At 39.2% G+C, this 22,829-nt stretch overlaps 1 protein-coding gene across 3 annotated transcripts in view; it reads left to right on the forward strand.

Moving 5' to 3' along the window:
- Positions 1-22,829, forward strand: part of LOC129366317 (A-kinase anchor protein 2) — a 78,760-nt gene that overhangs the window by 24,851 nt on the left and 31,080 nt on the right. For 2 of the 3 annotated variants that reach the window (XM_055040096.1, XM_055040097.1), the window contains exons 4-8: positions 5,108-5,229; positions 14,882-14,996; positions 15,456-15,477; positions 17,533-17,658; positions 19,041-19,874. In XM_055040096.1, coding sequence (XP_054896071.1) covers positions 5,108-5,229; positions 14,882-14,996; positions 15,456-15,477; positions 17,533-17,658; positions 19,041-19,874 — 1,219 coding nt within the window. Of the gene's footprint in view, positions 1-5,107; positions 5,230-14,881; positions 14,997-15,455; positions 15,478-16,593; positions 17,405-17,532; positions 17,659-19,040; positions 19,875-22,829 lie in introns of those variants that run through there. The other variant, XM_055040098.1, reaches the window with a different exon arrangement.

Raw genomic sequence — 22,829 nt, forward strand, 5'->3', positions numbered from 1 at the left:
GCTTCATAGCAACTGACTGTATTAGGACCTATTTTTTCCCCTTACCTTTTGCATTTTAACCCAACAAACTACATGTGGGCTTCACATGTTTAAAGTATTTGGCTTGTATTTGTTCATGTGTAGCCCATATGGTTTGGCCAGATGGATCCCACATCTGTTACCAGTTTTGAATTGCTTATACCCATTACCAGACCTTTGACCACTTCGGACTCACAGCATAAACGTGCATAGGATTGACTGTATTTGTTCACATTTAATCCAGTAAACCAACCAATGTTGGTTACACACATGTTACCCAAGTTCAGTGGATAAACGTATTGCTCAACTAAGACTTAGATTGGGTTTTCAGCTGTGTTTGCCCATCTGAGTTCCAGCAAAACAAATAACTTTTTCAGTGACTTGCACCCAGGGGGCGCCACATAAGAGGGGGAAAGTTATGACAATTCTAAGGGCCCCTGACCAACAGTAATATATGAATTACCAAGAAATTCATAAATTTAACTTGTCCCTGTACCTTTTACCACTTGACAACAGATGAGTCAGTCAGCAGCAGCTCTAACCCACGTTCCTCCTGACCCCTCCTCTCCTGAATGAAATTAAAGCTGCAGCATGTAACTTTTATAAAAATCTAGATTTTTTTTTCACATATTTGTCAAAAAAATATGTGATACCATACTGTCACATTATGTTGTGATAGAATGAGAGATATACTATGAAAAATCTATTAAGCAACCTGCTTGCATTTTGTATGTGGACTGTTGCATGTAAAATTCATAAGCAGTGAATACTGTGCTAGTTATCAGTATTGGACTAAAGAAAGCAAGGCAGTTGCAAACATTTTGATAGGTCAGATCGACTCAGAAAATAACAGCAACTGCATGGGGGGGTGGGGGGCCCAATTTACTTTTTTGTCAGGGGGCCTCAGATTCCTGGCAGCGCCCCTGCTTGTACCAGTTCCATTCAAATGTCCAACACTTAATTTGGCTTGTGTGCCGACATAAAACAGCAAAGGTTGTTTTCTCATTTGAAGAGAAACCTTTTAAATCAAAGCACACTCACAAATAAAACTTCTAACACTTATTGCCAGCCACAACTGGTAACCCAGCCGTTGCTTTTGACTCAGTGAACAAGTTAGAGGCATTCAAGAGTTCATCAGTGGAGAAAAAAAATAGTAGAAAAATACATTTAATGATTCAATTATGTGGTGTTCTTTAAATTTCTTTAAGCAAAGGGTAAACAACTGGATTTTACTCATAAACCTAAAAAAGCAGAGTAAGCCTTATCAGAGGGACTCAAACTAAACTAATTTGGCATAAATAAATATTAACAGTCAAAAGGCAAATGTACGTAATGAAAAGATTTTAGGTTACGTTTCACAAATCTGCTGGGTTTCATTTTCCTGTGCTGCCCTGCTGCAATGTAGTTGTTTGTTTTTCCAAAAAGACTTATTTGGAAAATCCTGGAGGCGTTGCAGCTCCAGACTCACTGGGTGGGTAAGAGCATATGTGTGGTTTCTCATTATTCAGAAAACATCTATAGTAGCCAGCTTTAATATTTGCAATAAAAACACAATCCAATCACAAATTAGAGTGATAAAACAAATTTTGCATCAACGAATCCTTTGTTGAACAGGTCTGAATCCACACACCACACCTTTTCAAGAATTTAACACCCATTAAAGGGTTATGGGAAGGAGAGACACATTGATTAGAGCCGTGTGAATCTACCCTTTTCATAAGTGGAGATCATAAAAACTTATTTTATTAACAGTCGAGGTGTTCTTGAAGAAAACAGTGTCAGGTAACTTTTTTTCCTGGCAGATAAATGAGAAATGTCTCTTTAGGTTGATAAAAATAATAATCATTAAACAAACTTTCAGAAGTTTGAGAACCCTTAAGGAAAACTCTCAAAGGTCAAAGCAGAAAAAGCAATTCAAAGAGCAAACGCGAAAGACAAACAACTGTGGAAAAACTCTGATGGCAGAGCAGAATCTGCTGAAATAAGAGGTTTTATTCGGGAAAGGCCGAGAAGTTCATCAAGAGAAAACAGGCTGTCACTCAGCAATATTTCTCCCACAAATACTCCTGGAAAACACGTTTTCTATGATACTTCAAAGTCTTGTTGAAACAGTGATGTTGGTTTTTTTTTGTCCTCCCTTCATAAAAGTTAGTCAAGCAGAGACTCCCCTCCCCAACACATGCACAACAAATGTGTGACATCTGAACCATGATGCCATCCTCAGATTAATCTCAGGCCAGACTTGGTTCTTATTTCAGAGAAGCTGTATGGTTAGATGTTTTGATAATATGATATTTGAGTGGTGCAGTTGGTAGCACTGTTGCCTTGCAGCAAGAAGGTCCTGGGTTCGATTCCCAGCCCAGAGTCTTTCTCCCTGTTCGTCCTGTCCGTCTCTGTGTTGCCCTGCGATAGACTGCCGTCTCTTGCCCAAAACCTTCACTGGAGATAGGCATCAACAAACCCTCCTGACCCCACTAGGGACAAGGGTGTACAGAAAATGGATGGATATTTCAGGATGTTCCTAAATTACTTCAGCTTTTTAATCTGCAACAATGTGATTAGGACTTGTTGTTACTCCTCAACGTAAATGAAAATATCACAGATTGAACTGTATCTCCATATCTTGTTTCTGTGCAAGCTAGCATTAGCCAAAACAAGAAGCTAGAAGAATAGGAGTTTAAACTGAAACGCAATGGTGTGTCAATTAATATACACAACTCGTGCATATTAATTGGCATGATGAGCACACATTAGAAGCACCATACTGAAATGTGTTGTGACAGGTAATCCAAACATAAAGAGTTTTATTCTAAATTGCATTGACATGGCTGAAGGTCTCTGTGTGGACCAATCAGTGACTGGAGACCTTCCCAGGGTGTCCCCCTGTCTTTTGTCTATTGATCCTTGATTAGCCACTGGACATAAACACTGCTCTGCCAGGCTTGAAGGTGCAGAAAAAGGAAGTATTGATTATTTTTGCTGGTGATCTTAAAATAGACATGCTTGTAAAATGCTATTGAATAAAATAACTGATGAGTAAACTGAAGCATAGGTAGTGTAGGATTTCCAAATAGATGCAGTTTTAATTACAGTTTCCAATCTCATAGATCAATAGCATAATAGTAAACCAGGATTGTGCAGGACATTTTGTAAACTACAGTATGCAAAAAGATGATAAAATGCTTAGTCTAAATCAGAATTTTACACATTTAAAGCTGAAATACTTTTTGATAAAGTTTTAAATTTGAGGAAAAGGAAACTGAATTTGCTCTACCAAAACACTCTAACCTCTAATGACTGAAGCTACTGTCCTGCTCTTTTTAGAAATCTTACCTGCTGCCTCAATATGCGTGAACTCCCGATGTAATCAACATCTGGTAACACAGTCACATTTTATGTCCATTACCCCTGAATGCCACATGGCCAGGCACCATGAAGAAGGCTTTGTTGGCCGTTCTCCAGAGACACAGCGGGCCTGGGAGAGGAAATGGGAACTGGAGCCCAGAGAGTTTGATAAGGACCTCAAGGCTGCGCATTTCAAATCCTTTAGAAAGGAGGCGTTGATCTGAGTCCTGGACCATGTAAACATCTTACTGATTCCAAAGCAAAGTTTAACCACAACCAGCACTTTAAGACTGGGTTTCCACCAAACACTCTAGATTTCACACACATCTTGTGTGTGAAGTCTGCACATGAATTTAGATCTCAGAGTATTTTCACAATTGATAACGTCTTAATATCTGAAGATGGCCCAATTATCCAGAGTGTAAAGTTTACTGTAAATCAGCTTGACATAATCCTTAAAGTTCACATTTTACTGGATATCTCCTGAAAGATATATCTCATTATACACATTCCAAATAAAGTTTGGTGAGAACCATGCGCATGGATCATATCTTCAAAACCACAAATAATTTGAATAGATTTCAGGTTTCTGATGAGCGACACATGCAATGTGCTGAAGTGTGCCGATGTGAGCAGCCACATCCTGGCAGCAGGTGGTTAAATACTTTCTAAGTGTTTGTGCAGCTCCTCACACTTTTAACCTTAAGCTTCCAGATCTCCAGTCAAGTAACAGACTGAGTGTAAACAGCCAAAGGTGAAGCAGAGTGTTCGCCCTCGACTCTGTTGTGGTAACAAGCGAAGCCGTACAGGCAGATGGAGACGTTAGTCACATAAACACAGCGTCAGAGGCTTCTATAAAGGATTCCCACCAACCTCTGAGGGTGAGACGACTGGCAACCCTGTGGTCTTTGTATATTAAATGCTCCATGAACAAAAACAACTTCCTTTAAAGATTTAATGTAATGCCTAATTAACATAGTAAATCTTATTAATTTAAACACTGCAGTAAACCTAACATGAAGTAAACCTTAATGTAAATCCTTTTTTTTTCAGGACTCAAGGGAATTTTCTGCCATCATTATTTTAACTCTGTTACTTCAATTGCAGGAACTGGGGCCAAACCAGTTACTAATATCAATACAAATATTAAAGCAAAACCATCAGAGTCCAGAGAAGTTTTGATTTTCATGTGGAGAAATATTTATCCCCAAAATATTTATGTACATTTTGAGACTTTCCTGAACCTTCAGGGTGGAGGTCTGTGGATGGTGTGTGTCGTTCCACAGGTTTAATATTTTACAATTTAAACAGCAAAAGTTTTGGTTTTCACACCCAACATTCACACTCACTTACTTATGCCAAAGATTGCAGTTTTATAGTGGTTCCATAGAAATTTATTTGGAAGGTCACGCCTAAATGATTTGAAATGTTATTTACATAGAGCAACCTAAAAATCGTATGGGGTGTTGGAGGTAATTCTGTCATGTTTTATGGTGTTTTAGTTCAAGTTTGCAAATAAAAACAATGGAAATTGACCCAAAAAAACATAAGTTCTTCTTTTGGGTCGTGACATTTCACCTTTGTCTGTTAATGCGAATGGTTTCCTTGCAGTCTACTGTAATTTTAATTATGTTTCAGGAAGTAACCTCTGTGAATCTAAGATTCATAACAGAGAGCTAATATCACTGGTTTTGTGTTGACACCTAAATCTCCTTTATTTCGCTGCTTTTTGTGTCCTTTGCAGTCCAAAGCAATGCGTGAGCGATGGCTTCTCCAGGGAATGGGCGCCGGGGAAGAGGCGGCACGGCGGAAACAGCTGGAACACGATGAAGAACAAGGGAAGAAGCTCGAAGACATCATACAAAGGTAACGCACTGTTGCCGTTTGGATTTTGGGGTGTTTTCCTCATATTCATCTTGGCAGGATAGCTTGTTCAAATGTTACACTTCATCACTGAATACACTGTTGCAGATTTCCAGTGAGAATGTTGTCACACTTTGAGAAAATCTGACTCTGAACGGATGTTTGTACCGATAAATTAAAGCTGCCACGTCTGCTAAACATGCTGTTGCTCTGTTTTCTAACAAAAGCTTTTGACCAATTTATTCCAAATACATGCAGATCACATAAACTATTTGGATTTCCTTTGTGCCTTTGTAGTTTGTTGTTTATTAGTTTTATTTTTTAACATTTTATTCATGTGCAAACCAAAATAGGTCATTTATCAAAGACAAAATATTGAACTGCAGCATCCGTCTTATCTGATGCTTCTTATTGACGCGAGTGAGGAAATGTGTTATGTCGATTGAAAATTATAAGGAGAGCAACTGAAAAGCAGGGTGTAACTCCGAAAGGGAGGCATGGCAGACACCGAGAGAACTGAAAAATAAAATAAGAAAAGGGAACGAGTGATGTGATGCTGCATGAATTTCCCTTGTTTGTGACTTTTGGAGGAGCTTCTTGATTCCCACTTAGCATTACTGCAAGACAGTCATTTATTCCCTGGTGAAGTATACAGCATGAGATCATGTTATGAATAAAGTGCCAGCCATACTAGGTTTGAGATTTAGATTGTGCTGCTCTGTGTCATTTCTGAAACTAGACTGATTTTAGAGAGCCTGCAGTTGTATTCTCTGAAATCAGAGGTGTTTTTTTTTTGTGGAACTTGCAACTTTTATAAACAGAAAATATTTTTTTTTTGAAAATGGATCATTTTTTATCACCAAATTTTGTACTTAAACTTATTTAAAAAATACTACATATCTTTTTTTAAGTAATTTTTCACAGGTCCATTCAGGCTAGCTTCCTTAAAAACAAATATTGGAATAAAATCCTCTTTGAATTCATTTGCATATTTTGCCTTGAAGTGATTTTAATAAGAAACAGTCATTTTTTTTTATTTGTTTTTCTCCAAATCTTTGGAAAATTTACAAAATAATTGTAAAAAATCTCATGTTTCTGAGTGAAGAAAATTAAATTAAACCCAAACTTGTGTAAATGACAGAGATATAACTATAGCCTTGATGTTGTCAGGAGTAACGTAATTCCTGATGCTGTCACAGCGGCTTTTTACAGTAGAAGAAAAATGAATAGTGAGATTAGAGCAGACCCAGATGTTCTGGACCAGACTGCCATCACTGACTCACACTCCGACTCCAACTCCTCATCTGTCACTTCAGTGCATGAAAGAGACTCTGTTGAAGGCCGTGGATTATCACTTGCTTTGCAATAACATCAACATAAGACACTCTCAGGAACACGGAGCCAATAGTCGATCTGGTGTAAACAGCACAGCAGTGAATGCTCAAAGAGCGAGCATTGTGGCGCTCCAGTACAGTTGTTCATATGAGTCACTTCATTCAGCTTCTGTTGGACAGAACCGCTTTCTGACACTCTTTTAAACATATTGCTCTTGGTGGTTTCAATTACTTTACAAAAACCAATTAAGCTTTTAATCGCACGGCTTGTGTTTTATTTTTATATTTTGTAGCAGGCCTGAAACACACAGAAAGAGGAAAGAAATAACAGTGACGCTGCAATAAAACTGTGATTTTAACCTGAACAAGTTTCAAAAAAGGAATGTTGTTTAAACAACTGGAGTCAGTTTCAAACCCAGTATGTGGCGCCAGAATAAATCCTGACTGTATTGCTTTCAACAGACAGCAGTAAGTTTGGACTGGATCTAGATACAGCTTTCAGTTCAGGTCTTATCATGTCAGATTTCCAAACATCTTGGTTTTGTTGTGAACCAGGATGTCAGATTTGCAATACATTTTGCTGGAAAGATGAGTTCAGATTCTAAGAACAATTGGAACTTGTTTTTAGCCAAAGAGTTCCAATTGATTAAGTAGAAATGTCATATCAGTTGTAGTTTGGCCGCCATCCAGAAGAGGGCGCCAGTGGTCATCTTTAAGAGGAGCCAGTTGACTTGGTGACTACATGACCAGAACTGGAAGGAGAAACTTCACTTTAATGCAAATCTGTTTTAAAATAGAATCCCTCTAAAAGCTCCTTAAGTTTTTTTTTTCTTCTTCTTTTTTTATTCAACATATTCTGAACTTTCCATACAAGAGAATTCCCGTTTTTAAGAAAATGGCTGCTTATCATCAGCCAATTGAAAAGATCAATCAATTTTAGCTTAAGTCATTAATCCATAACTTGGTTCCCTAGGTCAGATGTGTGAGATTAAAATTATTCATCCAGTAAAGATCACAGAAAACTTGTGTGGAAGTCTAAAGAGTTTTTTATTTGCTACTTGAATGTATGACAATAACAATCTGTAAAGAAGTTGAAATAATAGCTTCTTGTGCCTAGCTAAAAATAAGTGGAATTACTTAGCAAAAAGAGCAGAAGGTGTTCTGTTAATTTGAAAGCATCCCTCATTCATTTCTTTAAGATTTGGCTCCAGAAACGACATTAAATGTCACAAAAAAAAGTATCAAAGGACAAAAGCAAGGATACATAGAACAGGACAAAAAAAACATTGAGATGAAGTGCAAAGAACTGAAGGATTTTTGATTCTTGAGTATCTGTAATTTATTGCTTTCACCTCAGGTGAGGGAAAAGAACGCTGAGAAACTCCACACTTTGTCATTGGTCTGATGACATTGTGTGAAGGTGGGACATATTTCTACTTAGATGTTTGAACAGAAGAGGACAGAGACAGACGAGCACGTGTCAGCATGTGAGAGTGTGTATGTGTATGCACATTTCAAACTGAGGGTGTGTCGTCTATATTTACTCACTGTGGGACACTGTCCCAGAATATCCTGCAAGAGAGGGATCTGGAGTCTTTCCACTGCTGAGAGGGACAGAGGTGAACTGTTGGGGCTCACTAGTGAATTATCTCAACACGCCGGAGCACGAGAGAGAGAGAGTGAGATAAATATGGTGTGTAAAGGTGAGATCAAGTTTAAAGCCTGGATTCCTGTGGTGAAAAGCCCACACTCTTCCATTCCCCTACATCAAAAAAGTTTCTGAAAACTCAGTCCAGACGTCCTGTTCATCCTTGCTGTTTGTCTTCTAATGCAACATGCACTGGTGGACACTTCAGTTAGAATGCAAGAGACAAAGACAGAGGAGTTGGGTTTATGGATGCCTCGTAGTTTTTTCTACTTTTTGAGTGCATTCAAGTGGAACAGCTGTGTGTCTTCAGAGAATAGCTGATCAACTGAGCCAGAAGTGAACAACCGTCCCTTCAGAATATTCACTGGAATGTAAAAACTTAATGAAAAACATGCTGTTAAAAACAAAACAAAGTCCCACCAAAACATCTGGAGAACGACAACTTTGTGCACTGTGAGTATTGAGCTACAAATCAGATTAAGAAATATCATTTTTCACACAAAGCCTTGCAAAGGTATTTAAATTCCTTGAACCTTTCAACCTTTTGTAAGTAGACACAAAGTTCTATATGACTTTTTGAGATTTTTTTGTCAGACTGACACAAAGTAGTGCATAAATGTAGGGCAAAAGGAAAACAACGGGTGGTTTTTACTTGTTTTATGAATAGAAACCTGAAATGTGCATGTATCTGTTTTCTGTCCCCTTTATTCTAGTTGTACAGTTGAAGGAGGTGGATCCTTTGGCAAAGCACAGCACTTAACTACTGAAACTGACAGAGAGGAGACAAGCACAGACATTTCAATGTGTGGAGAAGAAGACTAACTCTGCAGAGATGCACAAAGGGTCTGAATAAAAGCGTGTAGCTGCAGCCGCTGTGGTTTTACAGACTTGTCTGTCATTACATGGCTGTGATAAGTAAACACAGAGAGGGATATTTAGCAGAGGAAGGTCTTTTCACAGGGTGGCGCTGACCCATGCCTGCCCACACCGTGCCGCTTTTGGATCACTGCTCGTTTTATGTCGCAGCAGACGGCTTTGTGCAGATGTCGCCATCATTGTGAGGGATCGGTGTGGTTTTCGTACTGTACACGCATCTGCCTCAGATGGTCCAGTTATATTTCACTGCTCTATTTAAAGCAAGAGCGATTCGGCAAGAGGAGGCCTTTATGTGCTTATTTACACCGACGGAGCACATATCAAAATTAACTGTGGGTCTGCAGTATGTAATTAATACACCCTGGCCCACTTTTCACACACTTTCATTTGTGTTTGATATAGTTGCATAACCAAACATTATCGTTTATGTGTGTAATCAAAGTCCGTCTGATGTTCCCTAGCGAACCCCTGGCCTCCTCTCATTGCAGATCAATGTTGTTGCATCTTATCTTGTTGTAGCTATCAATAAATTACCAGACCAGAAAACCTTTTAGTTCTGAACTCAACGCAGGAGATCTTTGTGCTGCAACCTTCACACATTGCAGCAAGCTCAGTGAGATGCCCTATTACATAATCTTTGCAGAATTTTCTTTTTGCTTCAGAAAGGTAGCTGTAGTTTTTCCAGGTGTGGGAAAGTGTGATGCGTTCTGGACGCCTGAACAGAGGTCCAGCTCTGAGCTCTGAGCAGACGGGATGTGCCTACTCATTTTGCTGCTGTTGCCAGCATTTCACTATGTAATACTATATATCATCAACATGTACCAACAGGGCTGCACAGTGGCGCAGTGGGTAGCGCTGTTGCCTTGCAGCAAGAGTTTGCATGTTCTCCCTGTGCATGCGTGGGTTCTCTCCGGGTTCTCCGGCTTCCTCCCACAGTCCAAAAACATGACTGTCAGGTTAATTGGCCTTCCCAAAATTCTCCCTAGGTGTGAGTGTGTGTGTGTGTATGGTTGTTTGTCCTGTTTGTCTCTCTGTGTTGCCCTGCGACAGACTGGTGACCTGTCCAGGGTGAACCCCGCCTCTCACCCGGAACGCAGCTGGAGATAGGCACCAGCACCTCCCGACCCCGTTAGGGAGAAGGGTGATCAGAAAATGGATGGATGGATGGATGTACCAACAAGCTACCATAATCACATTAGGGTGTTGTTGTTGTTGTTGTTGTTACTGTTTTTTTAATCAAGCCTAAGGAGGTGACCTTCTTGCAAATAGAAGACAGAAACCTTGCACTCCTTTAAAAACTAAAAGGTCTGCAAAGTTACTGGTTGAACTAATAAATGTATGTGAGTGTGCTTTTAGAAAATCTCCCCCTAATCCATGCAGTCCACTTTCATTCCACACTGCCTCTTGGTAAATATTTGCTTTTGTTGGTTTACTTTCCTAACGTGAATTCTTGCCTCAATGGAAGATTAGATCAATTTTTGCTAAAGCTACAACGCCCTCTATGGGCAATTGCACCTTTGGTAAATAAATGAAATAAAATCTCAAAAAGCTTTAAATTGATTTGCTCTTTTATCGCAAGAGCATAATCTCATTATGAAAAATTTACTATGTAAACATCCTGGTTTTCATCATTAAGCTAAACTCTTTTGTTTATGGTGTACTTATTTGTTTTCCTCTTTATAAATAGAAAATAATCAAATCTAGATTAAATTTCCCATGAAAACTGGAAAGTATGAAAAGAAATTTGAGGAAATTGCTCTTGTTTGCAGCATTCTTGCTAACCATAATATTTGTTTGAAATTCTTTTTTTCAGCAGTGTTACATTATATTTACATGTTTACATTTTTAATTAAAAACTGTCTGACACCGAACTGTTGAAAAGGAATAAATCAACTGTACTCATCTTCTTAAGAAAACATTTTGAGAAAGCACTTTCATTGTCCCAATTTCAGAATGCATTGTGCATTATTTTTAAAGTCCTATCCTTCCTCTCTGGATCCTTTGAACATTAAACAATGGGTTGGACAAAGTCTCTAGACGGTGAGAGAAAGCTTTGTGATGCTTACTTAAAAACAAGAACAGCCTCCTAGAAACTAATGTAAGGCTGATTTATTCATTCAAAGAATAATTTTTCTTTCTGTTTAGGTTTACTGTCACGTTAAAATACCCAGTTCAAACTGTCAGATCTAAACTCAGATGAAAGGAAGTAGCTGTTTAATAACAAATTTTACAGTCATTCATACAGACAAACCAAATATCTCCTGGAGAAAAACGAAATGCTCTGTTGAGGTAAAGACTGAGGCCACATTGAGACGGTGAGCTTTCAAACCCAAGAACTGTCAAACTAAATGCTGGTGGCATCATACAATGGTAGCAGTGAATTGCATAAATTGAAAAAAAAAAAGAATAAAGGACACACACCACAGAGAGCATAATTAATAACTGTGTCCTGGTCTTATTTGTTCATCTTGTTGTATCGTTGTCTCGCCCTGGGGACACACACTAAACCAGATGTGCAGCTCTTCCTTCGTGGATGACATAGAAAGCGGTGGCTGGCCTCTCTGGGGGTAAACATGGCAACTGGGTGGGCTGTAGCTCGGAAACAGGGCGGGTGCAGTGGCAAGTGTTGTGGTCCTTCCTGGACTATTAGGAAGCTGCGTGGAAATGGGGTCTCCGTTCACTGTTCTAAACACTAGATGGCGCCAAATCAACGCCTCATGAAATCCAGCCGAGACTCCATAGACAAAAAATAATTTAAAGATGTTACTGAAAGATGAGACTTAAATAACATAAACGCATTTAATCTGATCTAACAGTCAGATGGATTATTGGGATAAATGTTCTTGGGTTTAGACTTTAACTTTTTCTTCCAGCTGACAGTTAAAATTTGATTCTAATTCACTTTTTTAAGTTAACACATTAGATCCCACAGACAGTGAGACTGAATGCATCAGCAAAAGAGTTTTGCAGTCATATTGAATAAACAAAAACGTGTGTTTGATGAGGCAATTACTGTTTTGCTTTTTTTTAAACAAATGGGAGAATTGGGAAGAAATTGTGCAGATAGCAGAGAGAGTGATGAGCTATATTTATTTGGCAGAAGAATTGTAAATGTGCGTTTACAGAGAGTTAAATTGGACCTGTGTATCCAATTTAAGGCAATTTATATTGTGTGAAATCCACAAGCTCTGAGCATCTAAACACACAAGGGGGAACTTGGACACACATCATTCAGCCGTGGCTTCTCGCAAATTGTTTGAACTTTTAAATATTTATGCCACAACAGAACAACAAACTTTAATGTATTGTTGTAGGAAAGCATTTTTCAAAAGTTGTTAAAGAAAAACATCTGAAAAGTGGGTGTCCACTTTAGTCAGACCCCCAAAGTTTCTAGAAATGTGTTGCAACATCAGCTGTGTCTTTTATGGTAAGGCTCCAACATTGAGGCGCAGCATTCAGCTGCTACGCACCATAAATATGGAACAAACTTCTAGAAAACTGCAAAACAGCAGAAACACTGTGTTCCTTTAAATCAAGGCTTTAAACCCACCTGTTTAGAATTTTCTTTGAAGCGAAACATTGATCAACATATCTGATGTGTATTTGCTTGATAATTTTGATGATGGCATTTAACAAAATGTAATTCTCATTGCTTGTTTAATAATTGATGACTGCAAGAAGTTTTTATGATATGAAGCAGTTGGAATTGCCTTGTTGCTGAAATAAGCTTCTCAAATAAACCTTACTTAACTTGGCTCTACCTGCTTTGCACAACAACAAGCTAGAAATTTTGCCTGTTGATGGCAAAAAAAAAATCCAGTTTGATACTCTTCTTGGTCAGAAAAAAAGATCCTCAATTGGACTTGGGTCTGAAATGTTATTTCAAAAACAATTTGAAAGCAAACTCCACTCGACTCTTGTGCACCATTTTGTGTTGGCGCTTCCCACAAAGTCTCAAAAAAATACTTTCAAATCTGTAGTTGAAACGTGACAAAAAAGAAAGGTTGAAGAGACATGAATATTTAGTAAGTTCTTCTTTTCAGAACAAAATTCACATGGAAATAAATGATAAAGCAACCAATCCCGAGGTCAGAATGAGGCAGCCCAACACAACCAACAACAATCTTCAGAGTTATGGTTCCTGTCTTGTATGTGGATATGTTTGTTAAAGTCCTTCCATAAGCAAGGACAATTCAAAGTGCCTTTTGTTTAGACAGACCCTTAAATTTCTCATTTTAGATGACCCTGGCCCTCCCTGCAGTAAACTAATTGTTCTTCAAACAATACTTTAAAGAGACAAAGAGAATTTTTGGGGTTCAGAACAATTCTGTGTAAGTGGAGGGGAAGAAATGTATTTGCATCCAATGGAAATTTTACATTACAGCTTAATGACATTACTGCTGCCCAGGGGCGCCATATAGAGGGGGAGTTATGACAATTCTAAGGGCCCCTGACTAACAGGGGGCCCTCCACAATTTATTTATTTATTTATTTATTGTTTTGGGGCCCTGTCAATTACAAAATTTATTATATTGTATTTTTGAAGATTGATTGGCAGCACTAAGACCCTCCCCCTGGTTCTGATTGGTTGTTTTGGTCGGAACGTTACATTACTTTAACCAGTAATAGTAGCTCAAGGAGGTGATTGATGGTTTTCACAGATTATCTGTCTCACAACAAACTGTCACGACATGGTGACAACTTTAACAAATATGAAGAACATATTTTTTATTAAAATTATATACTGCAGCTTGAATAAAATGCAACTCCATAGCATTTTTTGAGAAGTCTGGATTGCTTTACGTGTATTTTGCATGTTTCCTATGACTGTTGCTCGAGGGGAGAGACATTTCAGTAATCTAAAACTAATAGAAAAAAATTTAAGCAACCTAGTTGCATACAAATTCATGAGCAGTAAATATTGTGCTAGTTATCAGTATTGGACCAAAGAAAGCAAGGCAGTTGCAAGCCTTTAAAACTGTGATGGTTTTGACAGGTCAGATAGACTCAAAAAAAATGTAAAAGCAGTTGTGTGAGGGGCAGTTGTGACCATGAGCACAAATGTAACAGGATAATTAGTTTCTGTGTAATTTCATAGAAATATCCACAAATCTAACAGAACATCATTATCCTCAATGCTCCCAGATAACATACTGAATTCCCACCGAAGTTCAGACTTGAACAAGGTCAGCTTATTACAGTAGGTCTAATAATTTTAGTGATGTGTTTTTGGTAAAATGTCCCTCAGAAAAAACAGTGCTTTCATAACCCCAAAGGCTCTTATTCATCCTCATAGGTTCACTAAATTAGGAGTGAGCTCCACTTAAACTCTATAGAAAGACTGCCTCTTAATGTGGTATTGTTTTGAACCCTTTTACCTTTCGTATGCACATATTCTTACACACTCTGACCTCACAAATACCGCATTTCCCCCGAGGGACATATTCTGAAGCAAGGGAACAAGTCATGGTCCTCCTCCCAGAGAACTTCCTAGTATTGTTGTTACATCCATCTCTTGAAAATCTATGAGCATGGAGTGGATATGCTTTTGTATGAACACAGCCTTGTTTATGTTGTAGTTTGGAGAATTGTGACGATGTGTAAAAATTGTCAAGGTTTAGGGGGGACAAAAAGGCCAAGAAACTGACTCTTCTTGAAGTCACATGCAACAATAATATTCTAGCTCAGTCCTCAGCTGCATTACAGTTGAGAGATGTTTTCTGATGTTCATGACATTATTATCTAATTTTCACCTGTACAGACATCAACCTTTTTGTGGGATTTTGTCTGCTTTCAGATTGGAGTCTGAGATTGGTGCACTTGAGAGTGAAGAGTCTCAAATTTCTGCCAAAGAGCAAGTTCTTCGCCAGCGTCTGAAAGAGACGGAGCGCTCCATAGAAGACCTGCAAAAGGTAAAAAAATTCAAATGAATCCATAAAGCATTAAAAATGTAGTGACTTTTGACATTTAATTGAAAGGTCTGAAAATACTGAAATTACATGACTAGTGCTGTACTCTAGCATTAAAATAAATGTCAGCAGCCCACAAATTATAGTTTTAGTTTATTTTAAATCTGATTTTTGATATTTTACTGACAATGTGGTTTCTCTGAGAAAGAATTCAACCTTGTTTTTTTTATATTTAATCTGTTGTTCCCTGTTGGTTAATTTGAAATACTAATGTTCATCAAAACAATGAAGCAACCTCATTAACCTGAAAGCACAAAGAATATGAATAGCACTAAGATAGCAGTCATATTAATAAACTGCTAGAGATCAATTGGAGATCAAAGTAGACCAGATTCATATTCTGTTGTGCTGTTTGTGCTCTGCTGCAGTAGCTTAAATAGATTTTGTCTTGTCTTTTTGCAGAGTCTCATGACCCAGGAAAAAGGTAAGATGAATGAAAAATGCACATGTGAAAATGTTCATAATATGAGGCCAGGTCTCCAGTAGTAGTCACATGATGCCTCTTTCATTTTCACACTGAACTAAAATTGCATCATGGCATCAAAAATAACTGTGGATGATCTTTACAAGTTGTTGGAGAGGTTTTCTGAGGAACAGTAAGGACACAGGAGTGTCCTTACTCCTAACCCTAACCCTAACCTAACCCTAACCCTATGGTTAGGGTTAGGGTTAGCCATAATATCAGGTCTTTGTACACTTGCATGTGTTGTTCAAGGCAAGACTGGCCATGTTGCTCAAATAATCCTTTTGGTGGTGTAGATGATGTATGCATTACATCTGCTGCTCACCAAGCAGCTAAAACAATGTTTAGAATAGAAGTTTACAATCATATAATCACTGTCATTAAAAACCATTTGTAAAGCTATGAAAACCATAGTTAGACTTAAAAGTCTTATTAGAGTCCAAGAGTAAATTAAGAAAAAGGAAAAAAATTTTCTTTTCATTCAGAAAATATTTTCTTTTTTGTTATTTTTCTATAAGCACTTGCCAAGATAAATGCATAGTACACTTCCCTGGTTTGAAATTTCAGCACAAGTCATCACCCTTAGCAATCTGTAGCACTCTGTACAAGAAATCAAATGAGCTGCAGCCTCCTATGCTACTCATTAAGCTAACGAAAATACTGATGGCGGTTCCGCCTCTACTTCATCATAAGACTGAAACTTATGATGAAGGTGCAGAAACTCTACAAGCTCCACACTAGTGCCAATGTGATACCAAAGATAATGGCATTATGTTAGGATAGCACTGAAAGAGTCTGGTAGGGTCATAAAGGCCTTTGGAGATTTGGCAACTTTATATCTGTCCAAGAGGCTCTGGAGAGTCAGTCCTTATCTGGGGTGAATTAATCCTCAGAATTTGATACATTGAGTAGCATCAGGCTATTTTTTTTATTATAGTCTGTGAACTTTATTAATATCCTTGTTTAAATGTAATCTATTTGTTCCATAAGATATTTTGCAAAGGTAAAACAAGTTAAAGATACTGTAGTCCAAGCCAAGTGGGTTCCTTGGATGAACTCATGATTAAACCAGCTGCAGCTTTTTTTTCTTATCAACTTTTGCTGACTTTGGTGGTTTATTATAAAGGCCTTGTTTGCTTGTGTATTTTGGACATTGTACTGCATTAATGAAACTGCACAATTTAAGGCTGCGGTAATGAGAAAATGGAACAAATTTACACACACACACACACACCCACACACACACACGCACGCACGCATACATTGAAAGTGCAATAACTTGACCCTGAACTGTGTTTGTGTGCATCTGCATGGCGGGTATGTGAATAATAGTCTCGCTGAGGCAGGAGAGATGGAAGCCAGAGCCCTCTCCTGAATCCCCCAAACACACAGCCAGCCAGCCACATGCACGCACGCACACCCCTCCACATAGACATAAATATATACATGCACCAAACCAAAACTAACTCACACACACACACACACACACACACAATGAAGCTCAGCGAGACTATTGAAGCTCACGCATACACACAAGGCCATGACTCTGCACCTTCTAGCCGCTCCCTTTATCTCCTCACTGTTCACCAACAAGCCTCGTAAGCCCCTGATGCATTGTTCCTGCAGACACACACACGTATTGACACATATATGGAAAGACAAATACACAATCATGGACTTGGACACACTTCTGCTGCATAAGCACTGTAACTCAGGGGTACCAGTGTTGGCACTAACACAGAAACCGAGAGGGAGAGTGCAATGGTGTTTATGTGGATGGGGTGGTCAGGGTCACGCAGGGGTGGGGTTAGTTTTCCAGTAGAGAGGCCGGGCTATGTGTGTGTGTGTGTGTATTATTTTCGCACGGATGTGGCTTTGCATCATTGAGGTGTGTGTGCGTGTCCCCAGCGTACTCATGTTTACGGATCTCCAATAGCGCATAGTTAGAGTAGAGTGTGATTCTCTCTCATCTCACTGACCATGTGCCATTTCTCCTCCTGCGCTCCCGCTCACTAGATGCTGCCGGCAGAATGTCCGCCCCCGTCTCGGACTACTCGGATCCCGATCCCAACCACCTAGACCTGACCGCTTATCTCCGGAGCGGCCGATCTGCCTCTGGAGAGCACACCACATCAAGACCCGGTAAGAATAAGAGAGGAGGAAAAGAGGGATGGAGGGAGGGATGAGAGGATAGAAAGGTTTTGGGTCTGAGCCAAGAGGGATTATGACTAGTATGACCTCACTAGAAGAACAAACGAGTTATACTATATGCGCACATTTGAACCGATTTTCAACTTTGAAATTCTCAGAAAGTTACCCAGGATAAGTTATCTCGCTAAATATCCACATACATGAAAATTATTGAATATCAAAGATGGAATAATGCTTTCAATTGATTAACATTTTTATTAGCAAACCTGTGTATTTACTATTATTATCAAGGGAAAAAGCAGATCTGAAGTACTTTTAGTATAGAAATGCATACTGCATCCGAGAAATAATGACATAGTTTATGAAAGTATGGGTTCTTTTTCTTGAAAGCTCAATTCATTGCATACTATAAAGGGCTGCTGACTGTGCAGAGCCCTGAAAAACAAAAGCTCAACTTTAGCAGCAGTGCAGTTGCGACAGTCACAGTGGGAGCTGAGTTTGTACAGCGACCTTCATGCTTATTGGCACTTCTATAATGATCTGCAAAGTTATTGCAGTAGCATGAGCTCACACTGAAAAAATTTACATTTATTCAATAGAGTATGAAATATTAGAGCAAAATAATCGTTGTTGTTGTTTTTTTTGTTTTTTTTTCAAGTCCTGCAATGTTAATCCTTTTGTACAACCCTCTTTTTCCAATAAGTGAGACCTGTGATGGTGGGATAGAAAAAGCAATTTTATTTGCACCACAATCAAATGTCAGATACATGGCATCTTCTGGTTGGTATGAAGATTTGGTGACCCGAAGATGCCAGTCTTTGACCCAATTCTCCATTACCATTGTTTTATCTTCGTTAACTCTTGCTCTTTCTTGACTTGACAAAGTTCAGTCCAGTTGATTTTTCTCCACCACCTCACTTTAGAAGTCTGTTCTTTTGTCTTTCCAATTTTGAAGAGTAGCTTTGGGAGTCAGTGTTCATGTTATATTAATGGAAAAATAGAAACTCATAAGTCATTTTTAGACACTGATTATTTTAGAAAGGAAAGTTAAATACAAAACTATAAGGGGTGACAAGTTTACCACTGTCTGTTGTTCTTGACTTACTATCAACATGTTTACAGTAAAATATTTTAGTAATCATACTGATTAGATTTCCTAATATTCTGGATAAATTTATAATTTACTAACAGTTTAACAGATATGATTTTAATTATCACTTTATTTAAGAAACTGTTTGTGGATCCTCCCACTTCATCCCCTCACCTTTTTGTTCCCACCCCACTTTTCACTTCCCTCAACCCACCCCTTAACTCCTGCTTCAAACCCACTCTCCCCTCCATCCCATCCCATCCCACACCTCCTGTTCTAACAGCAATGTTCGCCATGGAGATCAACGTTCAGCACGATCCGAAGACCGGTGAGCAGCGCATCCTGTCGGCCAATCGCGTCAGCCCATTGGAGGCTGCCTCGCGGGGTGTCAAGGTCTACGATGATGGGAGGAAAGTCGTCTACGAGGTCACTTCCTCTGGGGGCGTCTCTACCAGCACCGTGGAGAATGGCTGGAGCTCTGCACAGGTTGATGAGTTAGTCCAGCGAGCTGCCAGGCCTTCACATGCAGGAGGAGGAGACAGCAGGAGGGGTCAGGTGACGGTGACCCCAGTTCCACGTCAAGCTTACGTTTCTCCTGCTGATGTGGATGATCTGTCACCGCCCTCCTGTGCCCCACCATCCATTCCTTCCAGTCCACCAGCCCAGATCACCCTCCAAAGGGAAACCCGGCTGGGCATGATGCCTCCTTCCACTGCTCCCATTACAACCCAACCAGGTTCATCAGCCAATCAGAGCAATGACCTCAGCTCCATGCCCCAAGCCAGCACAGAGCACCCCGTCACCATGGTGTTCCTTGGCTACCAGGAAGTTGAGGACACAAGTGAGAGCAGGAGGCTGCTGGGCTTTGACGGTGCAGTCAAGGCTGAGGTCGTGCTCATCGACGAAGATGATGAGAAATCCCTGAGGGAGAAGACGGTCACTGACATCTCCATCATCGACGGCACCGCCGCTGACCTGGTGTCGGGACGGCCGGCCACATCCGAGGCCGTCAGCACAGAACTGTCGTCTGACGGGCGCGAACCGGACAGCGCGTCCTCACCCCCTGCAAACCCAGAAGCAAACATAGCCCCGCCACCCGGCCTCACCCCCGCCACAGGTACGGACAAGAGGAAACGGTGCCAGTGCTGCATCGTCATGTGACTGAGTCTTCTCCTTCTTCCAACCTTTTATTATCACCTTCCTCTGCGCTGTGTTTGGATGATTACTAACAGAAGCTCTGGCTTCCTCCTCTGGACTCTGAATGACTGGCACAACACGCACAAACACACTCCATGTCTTGTCTTACTTTTGACTTTCTACTCAGCCATCTGATCAGTTTTGCTCCCTCGTTACCTCTATAACACTTCCATCTGCTGTCTTATCAGACAATACGGTATTTTGTGAATTCAGATCAGCAAAAAAGATGCAGGAAATAAGCTGTTGATAAGAATATTCATACCTCTTCAGCTATCATGCATGTTTTATGTGTTTTATTGGGATTTTATTTGCTAGACCAACAGGAAGCAGCATACAATGGTGAAATGAAAGACAAATATACCAACGGTTTTCAAAAATATTTATAAATAGACAACAGCTGAAGTGAACGAAGACAAAATAAATCCAGCCTTTATGGAAAAGTGGCAGGAAGAAAAACACCTTTGAAAGAAAGTCATTAATATTTATGTTTACTGCTTCCAGCAAGTCATTGAGGGGGCACAATAAACTTGTGGAAGAAGGGACTTTATTAGGATGAGAGAAAACATAAGTGTATAGCAGAGACCTGACACTGAACATGACGTAGAACACAATCTCCATCGAGAAATACACTGGTGGCAGTGTCATGACGTGGGAATGCTTTTCTCCAAGAAGGACATGGAAGCAAGTCAAAGTCGATGTCAAGCTTGATGATGCTTAAGAAAGAGAAATCCCAGAAAGAAAACTTGCTAGAGGCAACAAAAGGCTTGGGTTCACCTTCCAAAATATATTAATGTTAATATTATTCATGCACACACAAAGGTTAGACCTGTATCCAATTGAGAAACCATGGCAAGACTAAAAGTTCATGTTCACAAAAACTCTCCATCCTGTCAAAACAGAATGGGCATTAATTTCAGTCTCTCGATGAGCAGAGACAATAGAGACTTGCTCGTCAAAAGACTTGCTGCTATAATAGCAGTGAGGTGGACACGTGTGCATGCCACACATTTAAGATTTCTTTTTATTAAAGAAGTTGAAAACCATATCTCATTTGCCTCCTACTCTACAATTATGCACCAATTTCTTTGATTTATGAGGTAAAATCCCAATAAAAAGTGAAGTTTGTGATTTTGAGGTGGCAAAAAGTGGAAAAGCTTAAGGGATAAGAATATCTGTGCCAAAAAAAATATGATTAAGGAAAAGTCAGTCTGGGCAAAGGTGGAAAAAAACAATACACATCAACCAACTAGATCATCTCCCCTGGTGTTACAGCCTATTAAGCATTTAAAGAAAGTATCACTTGTTTCTCCTTAACTCTTTCCGTTAGGCCACATCCTCCTCTGTTAACCCTCAGCCTCCTGTTCAACACACTCCAATAAAAACAATCACACAGAGAAATGTACGAACTGAACCGACCCACACTTTTCCTTGTACAGAGTCTCTCTCCAGAGACAGGAGAGGTGGGCATTTGTTGCCTTGGTTTCTTTATGTGCCTGTTCATTCTACAACACTGATAGTTCTAACAAAATATAGAGATAAATAGACTTTTATTTCTTTGCTTCTCTTATGCAACCACACGTTGTTTTGTTTTGAAACTCAAAAATCCAATGATGCGTGTTTCCGCAAGAAACTTTTTGTTTTCTCTCTCTTTTCCCTCTGCTGCTTCCACCACTAACTCCAGCAGCTCCAACAGTTGAGGTAATTTCCTCTCATTCTTGTTCTTCCTAACTCACAAGCCAATAGGAAGGTCCGGATCACTATTTGGCAGCCAGTAGGATCAAAACAGCCAACTTTTCCAGTGTGTCTAATTATTAAAAGCACAGGCAGCTGAAAACAAATACACTCTGCAGTGTGGGAATGCATACTTAAACACTTAATCATAAAATAATGTACAACTACTGACACAGAAGTTGCGTTGGTGTTACAGTTGTATATGTGCTCTTATGAGCTTTTATTGGAACAAAAAAAGGTCCATGCTTTTAATGAGTATTTTTTTGTAGCATCACTTAATTGATGTGGAAAAACTAAACAAATACAATACTTTTTACAAAAACAAGACTAAAAGCACTGCCAGCTCTTTCTACAGTCAGCACAGCCTTTGGCGAGAAGGATGCTAAAAATTCTCAAGGATTTGTGAAGTAGTTTGTAACACTAGTTTGCCATAAAAAAAAAAAATCAGGAAACTCACCTAACGTGCTTAATGCATGTACTCTGATCTTGACATGATTCACTCACCAGTACCAGTTTTAAACCAGACAATTAGTGGTATTAGATTTCTGTGCAGCTGACCACTATCAGGAATAAGCAAAGTGATGAAACATCCATCTCACAAGATGAGATGAAAAAAAAAATCAGTTTCAGGACAGAGATGAGATTTCAGAAATTTTTTGGGAAAACAAAAACACAACATTTTGTGTGTTTTCACATATAAAATGATAATTTCAAAACCCGAAAGCAGTTTTTTGTTTATTTTTATCTTTTAAAAAGTGTAAAATAAATATAAATATATATAATATATAGGCAGATTAAATCTGGATATTTAAAATAGTTCAAGAATTTCAAGACTTTACCGTATATGTGCCTCTGCACTCTGATTTTTAGACACAACATTAACACTTCACAGTTATTTATTGACTCGTTTACTGACCCTGATCTTCTACTAAAGAACCTAACTGACCACCTGCTCTGGCTGCTAACTCTGGTGGAAACAACAGCAATTCCAGCCTATGCGGTCTCATAAATATGTTATTATAGGTAATTCTATCCACAAATCACACACTAAGCTCCCACTTTGGAATTGCATTTTACTCTTTAAACAAATATATGCTCTAATGTGACTGGCTACCGCAAATGTCAGTAAATCCATCAAGCTATT

The sequence above is a fragment of the Poeciliopsis prolifica genome, unplaced genomic scaffold, assembly GCF_027474105.1.
Source record: "Poeciliopsis prolifica strain line A6 unplaced genomic scaffold, Auburn_PproV2 SCAFFOLD015, whole genome shotgun sequence".
NCBI lineage: Eukaryota > Metazoa > Chordata > Actinopteri > Cyprinodontiformes > Poeciliidae > Poeciliopsis > Poeciliopsis prolifica.